The 26,175-nt window shown below is 41.8% G+C and overlaps 3 protein-coding genes and 1 long non-coding RNA gene across 6 annotated transcripts; 2 read left to right on the top strand and 2 right to left on the bottom strand.

The window, feature by feature from the left end:
• Window positions 1-64: 64 nt before the first annotated feature.
• Window positions 65-11,839, bottom strand: LOC103992769 (serine/threonine-protein kinase 12). Its single transcript, XM_009412609.3, has 12 exons — window positions 11,313-11,839; window positions 9,657-9,731; window positions 9,466-9,561; window positions 5,632-5,717; window positions 5,383-5,503; window positions 4,683-4,762; window positions 4,508-4,570; window positions 4,264-4,382; window positions 2,947-3,032; window positions 2,008-2,129; window positions 971-1,082; window positions 65-409 (listed from the first exon to the last, which is right to left on the bottom strand). Exons 1-12 carry the CDS (start codon window positions 11,643-11,645, stop codon window positions 308-310), a joined length of 1,395 nt encoding a protein of 464 aa, XP_009410884.1. The 5' UTR covers window positions 11,646-11,839; the 3' UTR covers window positions 65-307.
• Window positions 11,840-12,270: 431 nt separating this feature from the next.
• Window positions 12,271-15,807, bottom strand: LOC103992768 (uncharacterized). Of its 3 annotated transcripts, XR_010488878.1 has the most exons (5): window positions 15,688-15,807; window positions 15,495-15,590; window positions 15,234-15,360; window positions 12,856-12,970; window positions 12,271-12,762 (listed from the first exon to the last, which is right to left on the bottom strand). It is a non-coding gene; the product is annotated as an uncharacterized LOC103992768 (long non-coding RNA). The 3 variants fall into 3 exon arrangements; XR_010488879.1 differs by lacking the exons at window positions 12,271-12,762; window positions 12,856-12,970 and adding an exon at window positions 14,264-14,589; XR_001979025.2 differs by lacking the exons at window positions 12,271-12,762; window positions 12,856-12,970 and having other exon boundaries at window positions 14,264-15,360.
• Window positions 15,808-18,253: 2,446 nt separating this feature from the next.
• Window positions 18,254-20,356, top strand: LOC135617899 (receptor like protein 29-like). The gene has a single exon (XM_065118638.1). It carries the CDS (start codon window positions 18,663-18,665, stop codon window positions 20,253-20,255), a length of 1,593 nt encoding a protein of 530 aa, XP_064974710.1. The 5' UTR covers window positions 18,254-18,662; the 3' UTR covers window positions 20,256-20,356.
• A 1,613-nt stretch (window positions 20,357-21,969) lies between these two features.
• LOC135616256 (probable alpha,alpha-trehalose-phosphate synthase [UDP-forming] 7) lies at window positions 21,970-25,870 on the top strand. Its single transcript, XM_065115449.1, has 4 exons — window positions 21,970-22,268; window positions 22,391-24,424; window positions 24,776-25,049; window positions 25,265-25,870. The coding sequence occupies exons 2-4, from the start codon at window positions 22,422-22,424 to the stop codon at window positions 25,607-25,609; spliced, it is 2,622 nt and encodes an 873-aa protein (XP_064971521.1). The 5' UTR covers window positions 21,970-22,268; window positions 22,391-22,421; the 3' UTR covers window positions 25,610-25,870.
• Window positions 25,871-26,175: the final 305 nt, after the last annotated feature.

The following is a 26,175-nucleotide window of genomic DNA, read 5'->3' as shown; positions in this document are numbered from 1 at the left end:
AATGGCTACAATAATTCTATTTCATCAATATGATTCATCCACTATCAAAACGATGGTGACATGATTTTAGTAAAGCAATCAACTGTTCAAATAGTATAACAATCGAAACTTATTTTTAGTACAGTTGTGTCAAAGCGTCTACATGCTTTTTGTCCCAAAAGTTCACCTTCCCATAGATATTATCAACAAAGCAAGCCTTGAACAAGAGGAATCACCAAGTTATCGGTGTGCATCCTATCAATTAAAACCAAACCTCAGTATCTTACTCATGCTGTCTTCTTCGTCTCTTCTCGACTGAGGGAGTCAGCTACTGAAGATTTCTTGATGAGCGTGATGAACGGCTGCTAGGGTTTGAGTTGTCTTTCTTCCATATGGCTTCAAAATTATAGAAAACCTTCAAAGGTCTCACCTGGTTAGAAAAAGAAATCACAGCAAAGTAAAGACCACTTCTTTGTGTCAAGGCTTTGCCATAAGAGTACAAGGGTGCAGTTGCCGGAAGTCGAAGAAAGCAGACAATAGTCAGAAAGTCCACAGCTTACATGCACAAGATTCATGTTTAACAGTCGACAAAATGACATGCATTCACAAACTCCTCACTATCAATAATATCCTAGCCCTTAGATTACTAACCATGACAGTTTCCAAAGTGCCATGCACTCGGATGCTTCATTGCAGGTTCTTTATTGAATGCAACTTTTGTCTTCTCAAGTGGCTTAGAAGACCTTCAGAAAGTCATAGTTGTACTTTTTTAATTCCAAAAGTTTGTATATCATTTCCAAGTGCAGATTAGTTTTTGTTTGCCAAAAAGGAGAATAATCAGTAGCAACACAAAGGTGAGAGAAAATGACAATCGCATGGTACACCATGAAAATGGATCAAGAATCAAAATATGCACAGAAAAAGTTCTCAAGTTAAATTTAGGGAAAAGTCAGAAAAAAGTCTAATCTACTATAGATCATAAGAAATATACCTTCCAACGCTGTTTTTGAGCAATTTGGTTCTGTATAATTAACAACTGGTCAATTATATTTTTAAAAGTTGGTCTTTCGGCAGGGTCCTCGCTCCAACACTGCTCAATCAACCTATAAAGAACCAGGAATTCAGATGTGTGATCAATGTGTTCAAATCAAAACAGATTACTACTACATAAAACAACAGGAGATAATTCATGGCTTCAAGCTTATCACCAGTAAGACAACCATAATCTATTGCTCAGAGTGAACTGAGCTATTGTAATAAATCAATACAAATTCCTGGAAGAAACTCTATATTAAGAAATAAGAGTGAAATAAAAAGGGACCGATATGCATAGTAAAAGAAAATGCCTGAACCTTTAGGGATAAGTTACTTATCTGGAATTTCAAGGAAAGATAAATAGTGCCAACAGAGATAAGGAGAAAAAAGAGCTCCAAATAGAGTGGAATACCAAATCAAGTGTTGACTAACTTTCTTAAATGCTTTGTGGTTACTTCATCTATATTTCTATAGCTTTGCTCTACGGACAAAATTGTAGTTATATCATCAGATTTGCTAACTGGTTTTAGTAGCCAATCTCCCAGTTTAACCTCTTTTCTATCCCTTTGTACTGTTGCAATATTAAACAGAGCCTTGGTATTTGCTCATTGTACTTTGGCCACTAAAAGCACCTTCTTTTCTTGCAAAATTATGTGTGTGCCAACTAAAAGAAAATGAATGGATCAAAATTTTCCATTGTTTATGTGTTTTCATGGATCAACTGGAATAATAAATACCTCAAGTGCATGATGTTTCTAAACAATCCTTGTTTGGTTTTGTTCAACAACACCTAGAATCTCTAGCATTATATTAACTAAACTAATCAATGAAAATTTACACATGTTACTTTATTTTCCCTTAATATGCCCACGATTCAATGGCAGAAAAACATCCATGTAGTCTACCCCAAATAAAGCAACAACTAGAGTACACTGCTGACCACCGTATTATAGCACATAAAAATCCTAGCATCAAAGACAGCAGAATACATACTCTTTCAGTCCATGAGGATACTTCTTTCGATGAGCTGTAAACGGAGGCCTCTCTTTAGATGCATATGCTTTGGGAACTTCATCATCTTGTTTTTTATTAAAAGGCAGGAATCCTTCAATCATCTGACAAAAAAAACCTGATATAAGTTTAACTTCTGACTGAACCACAAGTACCTGATCGGGTATACGAGAGCACTATTTCCATATATTGACATAACATGTCACATCGATTAAACAAAAAATTGAACTCTAAAACGAGTTGAAATTTCATTTCTTATTTTGAGGGGAGCATATAATGTAATATGGCAAATCTCCATCATAGTTAACTTGGCAGTGATATTGACCTGGAACATGGAGAAGTTCAAGGTTGGCCTCAAGTGTGAGAGCACAAATGTGTGACAGGCATATGAGATAGTATTTATTTTAGATAAGACAAAAAAACAATCTAATCAAATTTGAATTTTATTTGAGCTTCAATGAAGAGAGGACTAGAGAAGAATAACCTCTGTCATTCAGCCAAACCAAAATCTTTCTCATTCTATTTTGGTTTATATGTCAATTTTTGTGATTAGTGACACTTTTTCAATGAACTTCTAAAATAATCACAATAGTTCATGGGGATCGTAGAATCATTTGAGTTAATTAAGCATTCTAGAGTTTGCAAATATAGTAAATAGTCACAATCAACATTACCCATGAGGAGAAATTATAACAAAACAGTAATTCTTAGCACAAGATGCATGACTGACATGAGATAAATAGCGAATGCCACACATGACACACTTAAAACCAGCAAATTATGAAACTTGAAATTCGCATATCAAGAGTACCAATAAACTAAATAAGATCGATCAAAGAACAACACCTACATGCCAATCATATGAAACAAATATTGGAAAAAAGTCTACAATAGTTCAATAGAAAAGCAAAGAAAACTTACCTCTTTTAGAATCAAAGAAAAAGAAAAAACATCTACTTTTGTGTCATATTCTTCATTGCGAAAGACTTCTGGGGCCATGTATCTGCCTGTTCACAGAAAAGCAAAGCATATTACAGAAGCTACATGTGTATATGAAAAGCATAGAATAAAGTAGTGTTTGACTGGAAAATTCAGTCATGAAGAAGTTATTTCAGGAGCTTTGCACAACCACAATCACATGTTCATCATTCAGAGAAAAAAATCCAAGCGGCAAAAAATTAGAAAATGAATATATCTAGAGAACTCTGTAAAATGTTTGAGATTTGCCTGGAGAAAACTTCCTATAGAAGTACTAAGAAACACGAATGTAGGCTTTTATGATACATATATCATGCATAAGTAGGCATGAAGGAGAAAAGTTAGTTAGAAACAGAATGTCATCATTATTCTAAACTTCATGATTGTTTTGAACTTAATTATCAATAGTTACAGAATAATATCAGGAAAGTCAAGCAGAAGTTTCTTATGAAAGATGACAGGTAAGATAAAAAAAACAGGATGATGATGAGAAGAGCTAAAATTATAAGAGAAGACAATATAAGAAAGAAGAAGAAAAATCAGATATTCAAAATGATTTAAGTAGCTTTCAAAATAAAATAATATATAAATAAGTCTAAAAATGTTTATACCTGAAATCTTATATACAGATATATAAAGGAGATCTAGGTGAATTGTAATCAAAATCTTGGGCTCCTTTTTTCTATTAGTCCCTCAAATCTTTTTAGTTTTGCATACAAGTCCCCTAATTTTTTGTTATAACTTTGTATATATTAGTCCCATGGCTAAAATTGATTGAATATTCGGGTTAAATTGCATTAACCATTTTAGATCATTAGCAATAGCATACTAGATAACATCTCTATTCTGAAGAAAAATTTATTTATTTCCCATGTAAAGCAAGCATATCTACCCTCACTCTATGCCACGAATTCATTTTTGCCAAGTTAAAAACTAACCCCAGTTGAGAGAAGTGAAGAGGGATTAATGTTTGCAACTGAAATGACTATAGGCTTTCAGATAAATAAGATCAAGGGATTAATATGCAAAAGTATATCCTTAACAGAAAATAAAAGTTCTGATATCCTTAATAGAAAATATTATATTGAATCTGAATGATATCACAACCTTTTATGCTGAAAGGTGGAGAGAAGACAAACAAGGTACAAATTTATTCAACCATATTAAATAGTTCAACAGCAAATAGTAGAACCTAACTTCAAGTAAAATTTTATTAATCAAAGGAATTAAAGTGGAGTAAGAGAGAATTGCTACACTTACATGCAGTGTCTAGAGAAGTCAATGGCCTAACCTCTCTTATGGTTTTTGCCATTCTTAACATCTTACTAATACCAAAGTCTGCAACTTTCAGGTGTCCAGAATCATCAAGCAGAATATTTCTGTTATCTTACAATAAGAAAAGAATGTTAAACCATTGAAGCCATCAAGGTGATGACAACATAAACATGCAAAGATCAGTTCAGATGGTAAAAGTCAAAAAGAAATTTTAAGTCTGATCACTCACGAAGGCTCAAGATCACGGTGAATGATGGCTTCAGGTTTGTGCTCATGCAAGTAATTCATTCCTCTGGCAAAATTTGCTTAGTTAAAGACTAGTCAAAGAAATGAAGTATATTAACTTTTAAACAAGAACAATAGTTTAGCATTATTGACTCTCATCTTTAAATTGTTCAACCAACCTAGCAATATCAAGTGCGAATTTGACTGCCAATCTTGGTTTTAAAGGTCCCTTCATATTCAAAAAGGCACGCAAATCACCCTGCATATGCAAAATAACTAAATAGCATGAGTGTAAGAAGAAAATGTTCACTATTTGTATGAGAATGTCAACCATTCAATTAATATAAAAGGTGGGTTGGGCAGAAAGAAATGCCAATCCTAACCACAGCACATAACCCCATAAAGATAATATATAAAGCACATGGCATGATGGCATGGCATGGTAAACATGTAGTCATAGGATGCCATGTCATGTACCAGTGCCAGTCATGTGTCAGCCACATGCGCAAGATTAATATGTGGGTTTCGGCTGAGCAAGGCATGTTACACAGTGCCAATAACCCATAAAGCACAGGCACAGCCATGTGATAAATTGTATGGATATTTGCTTAGATTTTAAGTCCATAACCACCCTCTTTTTTATTCTTGCTTCTGCACCATAAAGCTAGGTTCCTATCAGACCAAGTGACAAGCACGCCGAGTAAGTGACATGGAGTTCAAATGAATCATTTTATTCTATTCTCTGAAACAATTGACAAATAATAAATACTGGAAAGGATAAATAACGAACGTTATAAAAGCAAGCTAAACCCAAATTGGTTTACATGATAGATAGTTTTAGATATCAAGCAGGGCAGTCATGCAGACTACGGATATAACCTTTGGCAAATATTCTGTGACAATCATCATAGGGCTACTTTGAGTAACAGCACCCAAGAACTGGACTACATTTGGATGTCTAATTTTCTGAAGCAAGGCAAGTTCATCCATAAATGCACTCCTGAAAAAAACAGAATGAGGTTCCAAGTGATAAATCATTTACTAGTAAGAAAGGTGCACATACGCACCAAGAAAACATTATAATTTGAGCAAACATATAACTCTGTAGATAATATAGGACCAACCCACACTTTATCTTCATCGGTCATTACATCTTCACCAAACATTTTAACAGCAACTTCAATTCCGCGCCAAGTAGCTAATAGAAATGTCCCCTGAAAAGATATCAAAAATAGGGGGTAAACAAACTCACAAGTATCATATTTGTAATTACCATTTACTAGACCTGCCAAAGCAGTTCATGTAAATATTTTAACAGCAATACCCAAGTACGTAAAACCAAGGAAACGCTTGCCCAAAGCTAACTCCAGGCATTATTCCTGTGTAGCATTGAAGTATTTCATTCACGAAAGCCATGCTGCATCCCCCCTCTCCACAAAGTTTGGTCATCATGAGTAGCATGTGGTCATCGCCACATGGGAGAGGAGTGCACGATTCAATAACCAATAGAAGCCAGTAAACTCCAATTGGCACTCAGACATGGCAATGTCCCCCTGTTTGAAACCAATTTGGGCTGAAAGACGGCAGACGGCCCCAGTAGGTCAGACATTGGTCATGGAAGTTTGCAACGGATGTGGCTGATGTGGTGAAACAGCTTTGTCAAGAGGGATGTGGGGTGATCAGCCTTTACCTGATTGGAGGACACTGGAGATGCATAAGGGGTTGGGGGTGGTTGCTGCATCACACGTATAGCATCAAACATCAAGCTACATTGTAGCATACCCCATCATCACCAGAACAAAGCACAAATTTTAACAGATCCAATGTTACCAAAGGTAACAAAAGAAAAACAACTACGATCGAGCAACAACTGGGAATTGTGATGATGCTAATACCCGAACAAACAATGGTTGGTCACACTACCTAATGGATTCCGAAGCCAATACACCAAATTCACCTAAGGTGGTCTTGCACTTAGGTGGATACATTGAAGAGATCCTTGGTGCTATATTACCAAATTGAATTGTCTTCTGCCTGTTCCTCAGCCTCAAGTGATTGCATAGCAGACTCCCTAAAGGTATATCTACAACCCATATGCAAATGTGATTACTTCAAGAGAGGTCAATCAAGCCTATAATCTAAGGTGATTGCATAGCAAACACCTTACGGATATACCTTGATCCAATATGGGGTTTGGGTTTGACGATCCGTCGACTCAATACCACATTTGGGATGGAAATTTTGACGGAGGAGAGAACTATCATAGAAAGATCAAGCATAAAACCGAAAGAAAACAACTTTTATTGCTTGTAAGGCTAAAAAGCTAACTACAAGACATACAATAATGGAATTAAAAGCGTGATAGAAAGCTTCTGAATGCTTAAGAACGTAGGTTGTCTTTGGACAGCACGTAGGTGCTCTCGGCAAATTGTGTATCGCTGTCAGTTTTCGGTCTCCTCTATTGCGGCTGGAATCTCCTCCTGAGGTTTGGACAGAAGGCAGCAAGCTTTGGGGACTTCTCACAGCAGCTAGATGAAGCTTTGAAGTGGAGCTTTGGCTGCTGAAATTTGAGGAAGAAGGCTGCGGCTAGAGGTTGAGCTGCAGCTATGAAGAACCCTTCCTTTCTCTCTTCTCATCTCTTCTCTCTTCTAAGGCTAGAAAAGCTAGGGCTAGCTGGGCATTGCTAGGGACTTCTTTTCTGTTGCCTTCAGATGAAGGAACACCCTTTGTTTTAAAGACTTTCCTTGTGGGGCACAATAACTAGGATTTTCCTTGTAGGGCTTTCCTTGCAGTGCACGCACAGCTACCATTTTCCTTGTAGGGCTGCCACACCCCCCTTGCTTGATGGCTGCCCCTATTTGGTTGAGGGCTGCTCTAATTCGAGTCCTATTAGGACTTGGATTGAGGTGCGTGGGCTGCTGAAATCTGGGCTTCGCTTAGCCAAATAAGGCTGAATAGTGTTACGATCGTCCCTAATGAAGCTGATGAAGCCTATAACGATCAGGAAGGACTTTCTATGATAATGATGACCCTCTAATTGTGCATTATGCAGCCTCCCCACCACCACCAACCGTATAACAATAACATTATTTATGTCAATCGTGCACTATATGCAGCACCTAATCTCCGGTAGAAGGAAGAATAGTTTGGCGCTATAGTCTTAGCAGCAATAAAACATTGATCATGCAGCTTTGTTAAACAGTTACAACAATGCATCAGCCTCGCTCACACAACAAAAATTGGCTTTCAGTGGTAACACGACAAGTTGGCTCTTCCTGGAAAAGCAGTTCTTTAAATGCACATCTACTCCTCTAGACTCCAAGGTTGATTAGCCTTTTTTTCACTTGGAGGCTGCTACTGTTTTTTGTGGTACAACCAGTACCAAAAGCAACGTGCTTAGCAAACATATATGAAAAAAAATTCTATAGCCAGAAAGAATTCTCAAATTTTGTTGACACATGCTTTCCAGAAGAAGTCTGAAAGAGTCAGCAAGATGCTTCTGAAGTTTTCTCAACACATGTTGATCAGATAGTTCATCGGTAGCCAAAAGATCACCTGGGCACTAAGTTCTTAATAAAAATGGCTTGCATCAATAGCCTTAGTCGATAATTATAGTAGAGTCAGGAGAATTTTTGAAAGGATTAGCAATATGCTTCCAAAGTTCTCCCAAAATATGCCAACTAGATAGTTCATCAGCAGCCTAAAAGTTTGTCTAGGCACTTAGGTCTTAACAATGAAAACTATTTAATCACTTGCTGTTTTTGATGAGACCAGACTTACAAAAGAATATCTTTCCTACCAGGAGCACCGTACAGACCTTAAGACTGAAGGTAGATTGATCTCATCCTCACTTCCTGATGACTAGATTGGCATACTATTTTAAAATTGTGGTGGACTAGAATCAAATCAGTCTCTTCAACTTATCCAGTCGAAACCAGAACTTTGGCAATATCTGAGCCACAAAGCATCAGAGAGGGACTATGTTTCTGTGATGACAAAAGGCGGACAACAAGCCACAAACTCAAGCTAGTTACTTTGATCACCTTAGCTGAGGAAGATGCTGAAGAAGAGAGTCTCAGCTTTGAACTGGCTACATAACCAAAAGTATGCATAGTTTTTCCTACAGACCTTGACTGGGATAGCTCTAATTATGCAGGCCATGAAATTTACAAATTCTGTCTATAGCTATTTTGTCACCACCATGGTCAACACTGGTTAAACCAACAACTTTCTTAGCTTGATAGGTCTATATTTGGTGGTTAGTGTATGAGCACCCCACCAAAGATCACATAGAAATCGTATAAAGATGATAATTATGTACACAATCAGATGGAATCAAAGTGTCTACTGATGCCACAATGGAGGCAAAAGAAGAGTGGTCTCCACAAAATGTTATATCTGAATGCAAGTAATGTTACGTCTCTTAAGATAAAAAGAACCAATGAAATTAATGGAAAGTTGGATGCCACAGAAATTTAGAGTGAGGAAACTTTTTTTTTTCTGGCATTTATAACAAGGACATCTAGTGAAAGGCTACAGTGGGGAGAGGAGAACAAGGAAAACTTTATGTATTGAACAGGAGATGAGAACCAACATTATGACCTAGATATATGCTAAGACATGTCTCTCGATAGAACTGAATGGAGAAGAAAATCCATGCAGCCAAGATTTAGTACTGATTTGAGTACAATGGCATTGTTGGTATTTATAGAAAAACCAGCTTATACTTGGTTATAAATTTCTTAAGTTAATCAAGACATTGTAACATTGTAACACGACTAACAGATCGAAGAAAAGTCTGATCCAAGAAAGAAGCCTAAAGTTGAGACCAAATTTTAGTTGTTAAAGAAGATTAAGATTAAATTGTGTGGCTATGAAGAGAGACTGAGAGACCAAAATAGAAAGTAGAACTATATACTATATCAGGAAGAGTTGTATGTGCTGATGAAGATGAATAGGCACCTTAGTAATGAAAACACTGTTAGTGAAATCGAGTTCATTGGATTCAATCTCATATTCTGGTACTTCTCGAGCAATCTTAGCATGTGTGGGGACAACCTACACAATACACAGAAGAAACAAATGTCATCTCAATAGTTTAGTATGGGAAAGTATGTCATCAACCCATGATGCAATTGACATGCATGACATACCGGAAGCTTAGCACCATGCTGCTCCAGAATCCTGATCACTTCATGGTTTCTGTAATGCATGGCATCTGCAAGGGGCTGTCAGTGAAGCAACAGTGAGAAATATCTAAATCAAAGGAATATGAGTTGCTCCTAAGTTTCTATGGTGATAAAGCCTGTTGGTTTTTGTAGAATATCCATTGGTTAGCTTAATTCACATGCTTCTTCATCTTTTCAGTTCTCACATGGATTTAATTGGCTGAAATATCATCATTTTGAAGAAAATTTTAAAATATATAAACCAAGGTGAGGCTCAAATATGCACCTGAAGGAAAATAATGGCACTCAATGAAACATGCATAAAAATATGGCTAGTTTTTCACTTACATTAGCAAAGAAAATACTAGATAGGAATTAGTGACCTGAACAAACACTAAGAATTGAGATAGAATAACACCTAAAAATCCCTTCCACTGAAACTAAGATAAAGCAATGAACCAGAAAGCTAGAAAACAGTAGCGTGTTACACTATTCCATATAGGATCCCTCCAAATAAAAGTTGAGTGAAACATCAGAGAACTACCCACAACAAAGCAAAAGGAGAAGAGAAGGAATGATTTCATTGGAAGGAGCATTGCAACAGTACCATGTTTTTAAATAATTATGGGAGTTGATGAAATTCTAGATTTCCTGGAAATCCTGATTAAATTATCACAGACAGAAGCATTAAGAAAAGTTTGGAATACTTGATATTGTTTTCCCTAACATGTTCAATTCTGATATGGTGCATTGTTAAGAAGTCTTAACTTTTAAGTTTACATCTTGTGAATGACAGTTTCAAAAGAATAAAGGTTATCTTACCCCTTGATTTGAAGGCATGACTTCTTGGTCTAATGTTATGTTAAAGTTGCATTTTGAACACAATACAAATATCTTCTGAGAGCTTATTGTTGTATATTTGCAAATGACCAATCTATATAAGAGGAATGACTTGTCAGAAAGATTTAACAAATTCGAATGAATTTCAGTAATTGCTAACCTGTCAGAAGATGATTGCAAAAACAATGTGAAATTCCAACTAGAGCAAATAAGTTATTCATAACTTAAGAACAATATGGAACACATTAATTTAAGAAGGTTTAAATAGAGTTTAACTGTAAACTCAGAGATACACTCAACTTGGAACAAAAGACCATACAATTGTTTCACTGATTTTATTTGTCCTTAGCCAACCATGCTTTATCAACAATAAGAAGCAGTTGATGGCAAAAGAATCATGTCTTCAGCCAATGATTCGCTTTCGCTTTCAGCTAAAGACAATGTGTTTTCTTTCATGAGGGTGATCTAAACCACCAATAAAAGAATACAAAGATTCCTCATCTCATGAAAATGTAAAATGCAATGTGACACCAAATCAGGTAAATCAATCTCTATGCCATCCATGGAGAACAAGATTAAAAACATTACCGAACTATCCTATATGTTACACATCTCACATTCGTACTTTCACAAGTCAATCAAGATGGGCTTGCAACAAGAGCAATGCTAGCATTAGTTTTCTATCCATCCATCAGTTAACTTCGCTAAAGAAAAGATCCAAGATCTTATCAATATCTAGCCAATAGGAAACATAAGAACAGCGGGAGAAAACACGAGTATCTAAGAACAGCGGGGCCTCACCGAACTGCCCCACCGATCTTGGGGATCGACTTTGGCGCCCCTACGGATCAGTAGCTCGACGACTTCAGCGAACCCCTGGCAGGCGGCGACGTGGAGCGCGGTTCGGCCATCGATGTCGCTGAAATTGACGTCGACACCGGAGTCCAAGATCTCCTGGATTCCGTCCAGGTCGCCCTCGCTGGCGAGGTACATGAGGCGGATGTCGGAGCCAATCTCGGCGGGGACGTGAGATCCGTCAAGGACCTCCGATCGCAGGGACTCGTCGCGATCCTCCCGGGGGGCGAGCGAGGACTGCCTGCCGAGTGTGAACCGCCCCGTGGACTTGGATTCCATTGCTGGACTCGGAGAAATGTGGGAGGAAGCGGAGGAGGAGGTCGGAATCGGATCACTAGGGTTTGACTCGGAGCCGGAAACCCCTGTTTCGGGATTAGACTCAAACTCAGCACCTGGATTCTTGGAGCCGCTCTGGACGCAAACAATGGGCGGAAGACGACTTTGCGTTGGAGTTGGTAATAGTGGGCGGTGGTGGTGTCTAAAGTCCCATTTTTATTTTTATTCTTATTTGACGGTGCATTGAGGGTTGGAATCCGATGTCAGCTTCTGTCAGAACAAATGAAACGGACGTGTCTTCGTCGAGGCACGGAGCAGGGTATGACGCATCCTGGTTTGCCACGAGCAAGGGGCCCACCGTCTGATTCGTTGGCACAACCCCCACGAATTAGACCCTCATAAATAGTCTTAACGAAAAGAAAGTTAAAGAGCATTTACAAGTTGATTTATGAGTTATACCAACAGTTTAAAGCCATCTTTATTTACATCCAGTCTTTTTTAATTATTTAAATAACGAAAATTTAAAATGTTAAAAGATAAAGAAAGAAAAAAAATTCAATGCAACATATATATATATATATATATATATATATATATATATATATATATATATATATAGGAAGTCCGATGCAAAGCGTCAAGAGTAAAGAATAAAATCATGCATGCAACGATAACCGGAACAGTATGCCCAAACCAAACCGCCTTACCCGGTTATGTCTATATGGCCCTTGACCGGGCTGACAGATGTTACGTTAGCTCATCGTCGAGCGCAAAGCAGTAAACTTCAAAAAGCTCCCAGAAAACCGATACAGCAGCTCTCAGCTTGGGGGAGCTCTGGAGACCAAAGCAGCGGCTTATGAATACCCTCTTTCACGGTGACTCGAGCTCAATACAGCATTGTGGAGAGCACCTCACCGGTGTCAACTTCTTTCCAATGGGAGGGGAGGCAATGCTTTCTTCGGCTCTCTAACGTTATTTACTAAACATGCTATCTCCCTTTGCCCCGTTTCTACCGTTGCTCATCTTCATCTTTATACAGAAATGCGGCAGCCCATGCCTGAGAAATACCATCAACTTGCAGTGCAGCTTCATGTGCTGCCCTGAAACGAGAGTGGCTTTCCTGTACCATTACAATTATAATGAAGTCATTTCAAAGCTGATGAGTAATAATCATGAAAAGATCAGATGTGTGACATAGAGAGGCATTTTTTACATGGTTAATGGTCTGGAGCAGCAGGCCACCCTGATATCTGAACATAGCTATGCCATTAAAAATTAACTCCAAGAGGCCATTGTGCATTATCTAATTTTGAGCTTTCCAATTAAGCCTAAGGACATTGGCAATAAGAGCTTTAAGTATCATCAGGTTGGCATTAGTTGTATGACATTGGAACAACCTTCAATCTCCCAACAAAGGCACCGAAAACTAATAATGAAATTATGTTAAAAAGCCTTTGGATGCAGTATAAAAAGTGGCATCAGAATATAAATGAGCACATAAATCAAAAAAGCCATCACATATCATTACCAACTCTTGTCTAGAAGGCTTGTCGTGAATCGAGACCGGAAAGCTTCAGAAGACATCTCCAACCAAAATTCATCCAATGCAAATCAAGAAAAAACCTTAGCGAACATCAAACGAAAAGGAAACGAATGAAAAACACAAATATTTTTTATGTTTCCATGAAAATTGCCATCAGGAGGGAAGAACTCGAAATTCTCATTGCAACTTGCAATGTCAAGCTGTGCTCAAAGCCCTTGCGCAATTTCCCAACATCATCTGGCAAAATCTTTCAATAGAAACTACAAAGATATCATAAGCACTATGGGAATTGTTAGTCATTGTGACTCTCCGAATAATAATTAAAAGCCATAAGAGGCATGCGCCAAATGCAAGTGCACATTCGATTTTATATAACATAATTGTAAATACAATTTCTGTGTGCAATTTCAACTGAGATCTTGATGGTTTTCAGAACCATGAGCTCTCCAATTAATTTTGAGCTCCAAGCTTAGCTATGAGGCCATTGTGCATCATCTAATTTTGAGCTTTCCAATTAAGCCTAAGGGCATTGGCAATAAGGGCTTTAAGTATCATCAGGTTGGCATTAGCTGTATGACATTGGAACACCCTTCAATCTCCCAACAAAGGCACCGAAAACTAATAATGAAATTACGTTAACAAGCCTTTGGATGCAGTATAAAAAGTGGCATCAGAATATAAATGAGCACATAAATAAAAAAAGCCATCACATATCATTACCAACTCTTGTCTAGAAGGTTTGTCGTGAATCTAGACCGGAAAGCTTCAGAAGACATCTCCAACCAAAATTCATCCAATGCAAATCGAGAAAATACCTTAGTGAACATCAAACGAAAAGGAAACGAATGAAAAACACATAAATATTTTTTATGTTTCCATGAAAATTGCCATCAGGAGGGAAGAACTGGAGATTGTCTCATTGCAACTTGCAATGTCAAGCTGTGCTCAAAGCCCTTGCGCAATTTCCCAAAATCATCTGGAAAAATCTTTCAATCGAAACTACAAAGATATCATAAGCACTATGGGAATTGTTAGTCATGGTGACTATCAGAATAATACGCAAAAGCCACAAGAAGCATGCGCCAACTGCAAGTGCACATTCAATTTTATATAACATAATTGTAAATACAATTTTTATGTGCAATTTTAGCTGAGATATTGATGGATCATCTCAGAACCATGAGCAGAGACTGAGCAACACGTCATAAGCACATTCACCAGATTTCTAAGTCAATTTGCTACCGGTAGAAATTGTTAATATGCAACCTCTACTAGAAGAGGATCTTTGCAGAAGCTTCAGAAAGGCTCACTTGTGTCATGTAATCCATATAGCATAGAAGAGGAAAGAAAGCCTCCAGATGAGAGCCAAAAGGGTTCACACTAGCCTCATTCCCACTTAAAATACTAAAACAATAACAATCAAATTATGTTAAAAAGCCTCAAAATGAGGTGTAAAAGTTGGCACCAAAATATAAATGAGCATTAAAACTAGAAAGAGCTTCACATATTAAGACCAATTCTCGTCATCTCTCTAAAGGAAAAAGCTTTTGGTAAATCGAGAATGGAAGCTTTCAAAGGCATCTCCAAATTCAACCTACGTGAATTCAGAGAACAGAAGCGAACATCAAAAGAAAAGGAAAATAAATAAAAAACAATATTTTCAATCTCCCAATAATAACTGCCGTCAGGAGGGAAGATCTTGAGATTATCTCATTGCAACTTGCAATGTCATGCTGTGCTCAAAGCCCTTGCGCAATTTCCCAACATCATCCGGCAAGTGCACATTGAATTTTATGTATGTCCTAAGTGTAAGAATAATGATCATAATTTTTATGTGCAAGTATAAATGAGATAATGATAGATATCAGAACCATGAACAGAGGATCTTCCATGTGATGATTCGAAGGTTCTTATGCACAAGGACTGATCAACAGGTTAAGCACCCCGACAACATCAGAGGTGTATAACAAATCCGAAATTAAAATAAGAGCAAAAGATTACAAAGAAGAAGCCTGCTAAAGAAAGGATCAGCACTAAGAAATACACACCGCTGAGAGAGAGTGCGGCACCGTCGGAATGGGGAGGCGCACCACCGATCTAGGGTTGTAGGGTCGCGCGATTTTACTTAGAATAACACTAAAAATGGCGATCGGGCCTCGCCTCATCTCCGTTCGTCTTTTATGAGAAATCATTTTGCATCAATCACATACAATTTTACTTAGAATACCACTAAAAATGGCACCAAATTACGACCCAAAAAAAACCAAGTGCTACTTGTAAAATGACTACATTAATTCTCTATCTCTCACCTGCTCCATTATCTTCATCTTCAGCAGATCTTCTGCACTCTTTGCGTCAGGATTACTGCTCGCGTCCTCCAAACAAAACCATGCATACAGATCATCCTGCCGATTCCAAGACCACCGGCGAAAATTAAACTCAAGAAAAACAGAAAACATTGCACCAAATTGAAACCAACGGGATGGTGGAAACTGCGCGTACCAGCGAGAGGCGACACGAAGGAAGGCGCACCGAAGAGCAGCGGGAGACGTTAGGGTTTCAGCCTTCGTCGCCCAATCGATCGACCCTTTAATGGGTCCCGTGTCATGGATCCGATCCGTCCAGCCCAACTCTCTTATGGTCATATATATTCACTATATAAGCAAGATTTTATTTATTTATTTATTTATTTATTTATTTATTATTCTTTTATCTATAGCAAACTTTATTTTTATGATTGAAAATAATGACACTACATACCATCATAAAGATTTAATTATGATTTTTATAATAATATGTAAAGATCTATATATTGCTGTAGTAATTCAATCACTTCTTTCTCAACAAATGATAATCATAAAAATAGTTCATGTATCACTATGGTTCCATAATTACAGTAATAAATAATTTTATTTTATGGAAAAAAAATTTAGATAATTTTACCCTGAAAAATAAAATCATAGTAATTGTTTAGCTATTACTGTGATTATTCAACTATAATGATAGATATTTTTATCCTACAATAGACAGCCATAGTGATAGTTTACTATTGCTATAATTATCCAACTACAATAATTAATATACTTTTATCTTGAAAGTAACATCCACAATAATAATTCACATGTTTTTATTATCATTTAATTACATATATACATATATATATACATAACAGTATACCTGTATACTATGATATATTAACCATAATGATAGCTCACATTTCAAAAAAAGGAAGACAAAATTCTTTCAATAACCAAATCAATTTATATAAAAATCATAGCACCAATAGACAAAATCCTTTACGGTGCTTCTCTAAAGTCAGGGGTCTATATACAGTAAATAATAATTATTATTAGAAACAAATATATAAATATAGAATCATATGATAAAAGAAGTTTCTAAATTTTTTACCTATATTATCTGTTTGAGAAGCTCTTTCATCCATAAGTATTTACAATTTGGTATTTCCTTTATATCATGAGTATTGTTTTTTCTTCAAGAATTTCTATTAATTATCAAATTTCTTCATCCTTCTTATTCTAACTTAAGTATTTTGTTCATAATTTTCTTTTAGTTGTCTAATTTCATCATCTTATTTATTCTCTAACTGGTGGTCATAATTTTTAATTGATGAGATATAGACACCATAAAATCTGAAGGAAATGATCCTATATCATATATATCCTGATTTCTCTTATCCTTCTATTTAAAAAATAATATTTTTACTTAATGGAACATCAGATATAAGTAAATATATTTATTAATAATAAGTTAATATTAAAAGATAAAAAAATTATAGTAGTAATAAAAAGATTAAGTGTTACATATAATAATAATTTAATATTAAAAGATAAGATTTCTTCAATTATACGAGAAAATCTCTTGCGAATATAAGGGGAACGTCTGTGCCCTCACAACAACAACAATCGCAGTAGCAACAATGATCTACTCTTGCTTTACTCACGACTCTCGCTTGATAGGAGCACTATTTCTTCAACTATACGAGGAAATCTGTATAAATAAGAAATGATATGTTAACGTATTTAAGCATTTTTACTCCTTCAACAAAGCTTTTTCGATAAAGTTTCTACGATAATTAATCACTCATCCACTTACATAAATATAATCTCTAGTTAACTTTTTGTCTCGGATATTTATAACTGCGATTATAAAAAACTACATGTTCTATATTTCTCCTCTCTTGATTTCATCCATCGTAGTTTGACACTGCAACCTATAATTTTCTTCATCTGTACAAATTATATGTACTAGTTTTGTGACAGCTATTGACACTGTTCATCGCCAGTCTTCCGGGGTCCCTTTGAGGTGACAAGGGCGTCAGAGAAGCTGTCCATTCTTTTACTTCGAAGCCGAACAATAATGCTGTCCATGTAATCAATACCTCGATGATCCACAGCATCTCGGCGGGGCTGATGCAGCAGCTCACGCTCGAGACACGGCACCTTTGATCCGAGTTATAGCTTCATGTTGCAGTGCAGCTTCATGCGTTGCCCTGAAATGAGAGTGGCTTTACTGTACCATCTCAATTACATAGATGTCCTTTGAAAGCTCATGACCAGTAATAAATAATGTGCGAGCTTATGCACACGAAGAAGGTACAGAGGACTAAAAGTGAGAAATGGGGTGCAGTCTTTGCCTTCGTCGAGGAGAAATTTAGATGCCATCATAGCGTTCTTGAATATTATGAGCATGACACTAAGGTCGGATTGGAGTAGTTGTCATCATCTTTTGAACTTTGCAGATCGGACCACTCCGGCTTGTGACTCTGAATGGAATGGAATTCCATTCCATTTCTTATCCAAAGAGAGCAAAGAGTCGAAGCAAGAGTGTCGGCAGTCAACCGCGGGCGTACAAAGAGCCAGCACATTCACTGCACTGTGAGTGCGTCTGGCAGAAGAGGATGGAGAGAGGAGTTCGGCTCTCATCGTCTTCTTGCTGAAGCACCGTGAGATCTGCTACGGGCGACCCACCCTCTGCGAAATCCTAAAATGGTTGCGGCAGGGGTTTCCCTTGTTTGATTCGAGGAGACGAGTCTCAGATTAATCCTTCACATACGACCCACTGTTCCGAGCACAGGGAAGCAGCTGCGGCTCCCTGTGCCTTCGTCGATGCGGCAGCTTCACAATTCTGATACCTTCTCAGGCCCAGCTGCGTGCAGTCACATCCACCACTGGTGGCAGAGTCTAAAGCTCTGCTCTCTTTCTCCGATGGACCGCTTTCGACTGTTACGAGCGTTTGTCTCGAGTGCAAGCATGCAGCCAAAGCCATGGGATGCCATTATCTCCTCGATGTAAAGCTGTCGCACCAAAAGAAAGAAGAAGGTTTGCAAAACGTTAACTTGGTGGTGATGGGTCGTCTCAGCCCGGCCTGCACGAGCGATGAAACCGCAGTCCACGACCCAAAGAATCTACTTTTCGATCTTTGTTGACCCCCACATGGTCTGACAATTCACACGCAGCATGCGGACCCCACCAACCCATCCTATCAGTCGCATCAAACCCACACGACACAGCTTTTTATCTTCTTCCTCTCACCGGCTATGGAGTTATATCATTCTCACCCGTCGCCTGCTCCATGGGAATCCATCCCGGCACACTGGGTCAAAGACCTTTGCTCCATCCCCACTTGAGCTTCCCACTTCTCCAGCTACGACAATGTCGCCCCTTCCTCTGCTGTCCCTGCTCCCGCTTCTGCCCTTCTTTCCTCCATGCACCTCTGCGTCCGCCGCCGTGCAGGGGAACAACCGGAGCGCCAGTGACCCGGTGCTGCAGTCCATGACCATGGACCCGCTCGAGAGGGACACCCTGTTCATCGTGATGGAGACCATGTCCTCTGATAGGGACTGGAGGTCCTCCAACCCTGACCCGTGCGTGCCAGGCTCCTCATGGCCCGGGATTGAATGCAAGGCAGGCTCGGACAACCTGCTCCATGTCACAAGGCTGGACTTCGGTGCTGTGCCGAACCCAGCCTGCAGGAGGAATGCCACCTTCCCCTCTGAGGTCTTTCGTCTTCCTTGCCTCCAATCCATCTTCTTCTTCGACTGCTTCAAGGGTGCCGAGACCAACCTCTCCCTTCCACCCCCCGCTGATGACAAAGCGGCCGCATATGCTTCTCTGCTACAGCTGAGTCTGAAATCAAACCCATCCCTCGTCGGTGCTATTCCATCCCACATCTCCTCTCTCACATCCCTTCAAGTCCTCACACTCTCACAGAACCAACTCAGCGGTGCAATTCCTGCCAGCATCTCCGAGCTAACCTCCCTCATCCATCTCGATCTCAGCTACAACACCCTCACAGGCAGCATTCCAAGCCACATAGGCAGACTGAAGGGCCTGATAGGACTTGACATGAGCTATAATTACCTAAGTGGAACCATCCCGCCGTCCATCGGACAGTTAGGCCTTCTTCAGAAGCTTGATCTGAGCTCCAATTCACTTGTCGGAAGCATTCCTGAGAACCTAGGGAGCCTCAGCTTCCTTGTTTTCTTGGCTCTCAGCGACAACAAGCTCAGTGGAGATTTCCCACGAGGCATAGACAAGCTCCAAGACCTCCAGTACTTCATAATGGACGACAACCCAATGTTCGTGACCCTGCCATCGCAGCTCGGCCTGCTAGCTTCGCTTCAAGAGCTTCGTCTCGCCAATTCAGGTTACACAGGTTCCATACCAGGGAGCTTCGCTTGGCTAACTAATCTCACCACTCTCTCCCTCGAGAAGAACAGGCTCACAGGTGGGATTCCTGCTGGTTTGAGTGCCCTCGGGAAGTTGTACCACCTCAACTTGAGTAGGAATCTATTGAGCGGAATCGTTCCCTTCGGTGTCGGCTTTCTCGATAGGCTTGGAAATAACCTGGACTTGAGGGGGAACTCAGGCCTTTGCTACAATGGGTCCGAGAGCCTTAGGACCATTGATGCCGGTGTCGTTGCATGTGGAGATAACATGGATAACTCTTCTTCCATGCCGAAGCCATTGGACGACTCAGCTGGAGCTCCATTTCTGCTCTGCGTCTTCTACTATCGACTTATGTGTCTTTTAGTTTTCTGGATGTGGTGACATTCTATACTCTCGAGGAAGTCGATTGCTCTGTATACTTTTCAACTGCCGCTTCTTCTTTTTCTTCTGTTTCTCAAGTGGCAATATGATCTTCTTCGTAATCTATCGATACTCGAATGTTACAGCATTGATGGACTGCTCGTTCTTTAGCGGAGGCGATCCTTTGGGAAAGCTCTCTCTGTAGAGGCGTTATCGTGACTTGGCATGGCAATCTCTGAAATCTGACTCCACCGATTTCCTCAGCTTCGATTTACGATCTACTCACTACTACTGTTTTTTCTGCCACAACTGTGGGCTTTGCTGCTTTAATTTAGTTTTCGACATCTTAATTCAGCTAAAAGCCAAAAAGAACTTTGTGCAAGCTTGGAGGAACAATTGAAAGCCAAAACACTTTCTGATCTTTTGGAGTTGTCGTAACGCCAGGTAGGAGGTCGATCGATCGGAAGTGACGAGTTACCGAGTTAGAATTTACGCTGTCTCTTTGCGCCAGTTGTTCACCATCACTCGAAAGATGTTGAAGGTACATCGATCCAGCCTTAGATCACACCATTCTTCTACAAGGCTGGGAAAAGGTTGGACCCCTGCCAAGACCAAGTGATCCACGGCTACGAACTGAGAATGTGTAGGATCTGTCTCATCTTTTCCAAACATGGCGCAGAGTAATCTAAATGCAAATGCTACTTCGACGCCTCGTCTTTGATGTCTCCGACTCCATGCATGTGTTCTTGTCTTGTATATATCCAATCGAGGCCAGCGAAGAAGACAGCACAAACTCTAAACAACACGGAAAGGAAGAGCTCGATGTCTTCGTCGCAGTACAACTTTGGGAAGCAGAGGCCCTGACTTCTCGCTTTAATATTACTTCTGAAACGTATGGGTGCGGAGAAGAAGTGTCAACGCAGCAGGCGCGCCTGCACCAGCAGGGCTGCAGGCGAACACTGCACGCCTTATTCCATGAGGGAGAATGACTTCAGATTGGATCAAATGCACGAGCAGACGCCTGCAATCTGGTACTGATGCGACTGTAGAACAGCAATTACGACTGCGATGCGTCTCCAAAGTACATATAATGAGATGACAAGGCAAAGCTTGCTCCTCTTTAGCAATACATTACCCCTGTGCAGTCTCTGTTTATAGCCAAGCTTCCAAGCCAGTAAAAATGGAGTTGTTCCACTCTCATTATAGTGGCAGCACTGCTACTGTCCATGACAGTGGGAGAGGCAAGCGTTGTGGACTTCCCCCCCTTCTCTCTCCCTTGTTTATTACCACATTACATCGCATGTCACGAAACATGCATCTGTAAAGGAAAAGAAACGGCGACCGGGAGTGCATCAGAGCTCTGACGGTGTGTATAAAGAGAGGGAGATGGGGACGACGGGGGTAGGAATAGCTCACGTGGGGATGCGGCACAACTGGTACTTCCTCCTCCTGAGCCCCGCCAGCCATGGCGTGCTCGGGGCCACTGCGCCTTCCCTCACTTAATCTACTGCTCCCCACTCACTCGCACAGCACGTGTGTATATATATATATATATATATATATATATATATATATATACTGCGATAACTAATTAAACTCCGGTACAGCGCACCGGGGAGTGGCGTGCGTTAACGAACGCCACCTTGAGCTGTAGACTCGGATCGACAACGCCCCAAACGCGTGTCTTCGCCTGCCTTATCTCCGGGATCGCTTCCTCTCTCTTCCCATAGGACCAACGCGTCTCCACCTTCCTTTCCGTAATGTTACCTTTTTCTTCTTTCTTTTTTTTTTCCTTTTTCCTTTTTTTTTTCTTCCCTTCCCTTAAAGCGAAATTTCGGCAGGTAATCTCCATCAGATCACCACACATCATCCACTCCAATTTGCGTATCTTTCTTTGTATCTTTTCCTCCCTTCCTTGTACGTCAACAGTGGCCGAAAAGAAGTGAGTAGAGCGAAGGCTCTCCCGTGTATCGTCGATTGGATACGACGTCGGTTTCTTCTTGTCGTCGTCGTCGTCTTCTTCTATCCGTCGAGGTATGAATTCCTACCCATCCTCCAAGAATCTGTCGTTTATTAGATTGGCATTGAAAGGAGCAGGGAGAGGAGGGGATTGGAACGAACGGTTACTGATCCGATCTGTTGGGCCGGGCCGGCAGCGAGCGTGAGTGGGCGGGCGGACGGGCCAAGATGATGTCCAGATCGTACACCAACCTCCTCGACCTCGCGTCGGGGAACTTCTCGGCGCTCAGCCTCGGCGGCCGGTCGCGGCGGATGTCGCGCACCATGACGGTCCCCGGCTCGCTCTCTGGGCTCGATGAGGACGACGACCGCGCTATCAGCGTTTCCTCCGACGTGCCCTCCTCCATCGCCCAGGACCGCGTCATCATCGTCGCTAATCAGCTTCCTGTCCGCGCCCGCCGTCGTCCCGACGGCCACGGCTGGTCCTTCGCCTGGGACGATGACTCTCTGCTCCTCCAGCTTAAGGGCGGCCTCCCGGACGACATGGAGGTCCTCTACGTCGGCTCCCTCCGCGTGCACGTCGACCCCCGAGAACAGGACGAGGTCGCACAGGCCCTCCTCGAGCGGTTCCGGTGCGTGCCGGCCTTCCTCCCTGCCGACGTCAACGAGCGGTTCTACCACGGCTACTGCAAGCAGGCGCTGTGGCCTCTCTTCCACTACATGCTCCCCTTTTCCTCCTCCGAGCACCGCGCAGGCGGCCGCTTCGACCGCGCCCTCTGGGAGTCTTACGTCCTAGCCAACAAACTCTTCTCACAGCGGATCATCGAGGTGATCAACCCCGAGGACGACTACATCTGGATCCACGACTACCACCTTATGGCCCTCCCCACCTTCCTCCGCCGCCGCTTCAACCGCCTCCGCATGGGCTTCTTCCTCCACAGCCCCTTCCCCTCCTCGGAGATCTACCGCACTCTCCCCGTCCGCGAGCAGATCCTCAAGGCCCTTCTCAACTGCGACCTCATCGGCTTCCACACCTTCGACTACGCACGCCACTTCCTCTCGTGCTGCAGCCGCATGCTCGGCCTCGAGTATCAGTCCAAGCGGGGCTACATCGGCCTAGACTACTTCGGCCGCACCGTCGGCATCAAGATCATGCCCGTCGGCGTCCACATGGGCCAGCTGCAGTCCGTGCTCCGCCTGCCCGATAAGGAGCAGCGGGTCGAGGAGCTCCGGCGGCAGTTCGAGGGCAAGACCGTGCTTCTGGGGGTCGACGACATGGATGTCTTCAAGGGGATTAATCTGAAGTTGCTCGCATTCGAGCATATGCTGAAGTTGCACCCCGAGTGGCAAGGGCGGGCGGTCCTGGTCCAGATCGCCAACCCCGCACGCGGCCGAGGGAAGGACGTCGAGAGCATACAGGAGGAGATAGTGCAGAGCTGCGAGAGGATTAACAAGGCTTTCGGGAATAAGGGGTACAGTCCGGTTGTGTTCATCGACCGCCCTGTTCCCCTCGTCGAGAGGATCGCGTTCTACACCATTGCCGAGTGCGTGGTGGTCACGGCGGTCAGGGATGGCATGAACCTCACTCCCTACGAGTACATTGTCTGCAGACAGGGCATCTCTGGTGCTGATTCGGGTTCCATGGCAGAGTGCCCAAGGAAGAGCATGCTGGTGGTCTCCGAGTTCATCGGTTGCTCCCCGTCGCTGAGCGGTGCCATTCGCGTCAACCCGTGGAACTTCGAGACCACGGGCGAGGCGATGAACGAGGCCATCGCGGTCTCCGACTCGGAGAAGCAGCTGCGGCACGATAAGCACTACAAGTATGTCAGCACCCACGACGTCAGCTTCTGGTCCAAGAGCTTTCTGCATGATTTGGAGAGGACCTGCAAGGATCACTTCAGGAGGAGATGCTGGGGGATCGGTCTGGGGTTTGGATTCAGGGTGGTGGCTCTCGATCCCAATTTCAGGAAGCTCAGCGTGGATGGCATCGTGTCCGCCTACGACAAGGCAAGGAGTAGGGCAATATTTGTGGACTACGACGGCACGTTGGTTCCCCAGACATCCATCAACAAGCAACCCAGCGCCGAGATTATAAGGATCATCAATGCACTCTGTGCCGATAAAAAGAACGTAATCTTCGTTGTCAGCGGAAGAGGGCGGGACAGCTTAGGCAAATGGTTCTCTCGGTGCAAAAAGCTTGGGATTGCAGCTGAGCATGGCTTCTTCATGAGGTTTGCTCTTCTTCTTCTTCTTCTTGCTTGTTTTCCTGTTCTAGTTCCAATTTCGTATGCTACGCAGGCCAGAACATTTGAGTCGCAGGTTCCTCACCAATTTAGATGTCAGGCCAGAACATTGGAGGATACGAGGAGGGTGGCTTTACCCTCGGCACTCCAAACAATATGGTGATATGTGTCCTAAAATATGGTTAATGAGAGATATGTCGTTGTCTATCGGATGTGATCGATGATGGAGAATGTGGACGTGCAGTGGTTGTTCTTACGTTCTTCTCTGTATCTCTTGGCTGCAACACTTGCTGCTGCTACTGCTGCTTCTGTGACCATTACTTTTGGATTTGATTGCAGATGGACCAGAGACAACGAATGGGAAGCCTGTAGCCAGAGCACAGACTTCGGGTGGATGCAAATGGCCGAGCCAGTGATGAAACTATACACGGAAGCCACGGATGGATCATATATGGAGACCAAGGAAAGTGCTTTGGTGTGGCACCATCAATACGCTGACCCTGGCTTCGGATCTGCTCAGGCTAAGGAAATGCTCGACCATCTCGAGAGTGTGTTGGCAAACGAACCAGTCTTGGTGAAGAGTGGTCAGTTCATCGTCGAAGTGAAACCTCAGGTAAGCATCGACTCACCACTTCTTCTTTGTCAATCAAGCACACCCTTCTGTAAGCAATGCATTCCTCGGATACATGTTCGTGACCCAACCCAACAGTTCATATCTCATTTCCACGAGCATAATCCCGTTGCAGACACACCGTAGAGCATCGATCAGCACACCTTTTCCTGTTTTGATGATGCATGTGTCTCCTCCTGTTGCATTTCCATACGTAGGGAGTCAGTAAAGGCTTGGTGGCAGAGAAGATCTTGTCGTCGATGATGGAGGACGGGAGACAAGCGGACTTTGTGTTGTGCATCGGGGATGACAGGTCGGACGAGGACATGTTCGAAGGCATTGCCGGCATCATGACGAGGAACCTGGTCGCCCCCCACACATCGTTGTTTGCTTGCACGGTGGGGCAGAAGCCAAGCAAGGCCAAGTACTATCTGGATGACACCACCGACGTGGTAAGCATGCTCGGAGCACTCGCTGAATCCTCTGAAACAACCTCCTTCCCCGAGGAGATCCCCGGACCACCACCCACGCTCGCCGAGAACAGAACCGAAACATCACAATGACCGATCCATCAGCTCTCTTTCACGGAGAACCAACAGGATTAATCCGGATTGGTTGCACTTGTTCGGATGGGTGGTAGCTTCGTTAGCATTCACGTCCACAAACTGAGCTGAAGACACCGAATGCTTTCAGGCCTTCCTAATTGTTTCCATTTCAACTCTAAATGGGAGCTCTGTTCTTAGATCCAAGTAGAACCAGTTATGAAGTAGATATCACTATTGATATGATTTCTTCTGCCATTTCGAAACTCTTGTGGTGCTGGAGATCTTTTTCGATGCAGCTAAGTTTTAGCAATAACACAAGTGTTTGATGTTATTATTTTGGTTCATTGTTTGCGTCTCTGCACACGGACGGTTCTCTGCTTGTTCAAACAGGTCCAAGAAGGAAGAAGCACGGACTGCTCCCGCAGGACATGGATAACAACGACGACGTGCATTGCCATGCAGAAGGGCACCAAGAAAAGAGAGAACCTCCTGAGATAGGCATGTCGTTGTTGCCGTGCTTGTGGTTTTTGGCCTGTTAATGTTCTCTTCTACTGCCTCTACTAAAGGGTAAGCCTTTTCTTAGT

Source organism: Musa acuminata, chromosome BXJ2-7, assembly GCF_036884655.1.
Source record: "Musa acuminata AAA Group cultivar baxijiao chromosome BXJ2-7, Cavendish_Baxijiao_AAA, whole genome shotgun sequence".
Classification (NCBI taxonomy): domain Eukaryota; kingdom Viridiplantae; phylum Streptophyta; class Magnoliopsida; order Zingiberales; family Musaceae; genus Musa; species Musa acuminata.
This window is presented reverse-complemented; position numbering and strand designations above follow the sequence as displayed.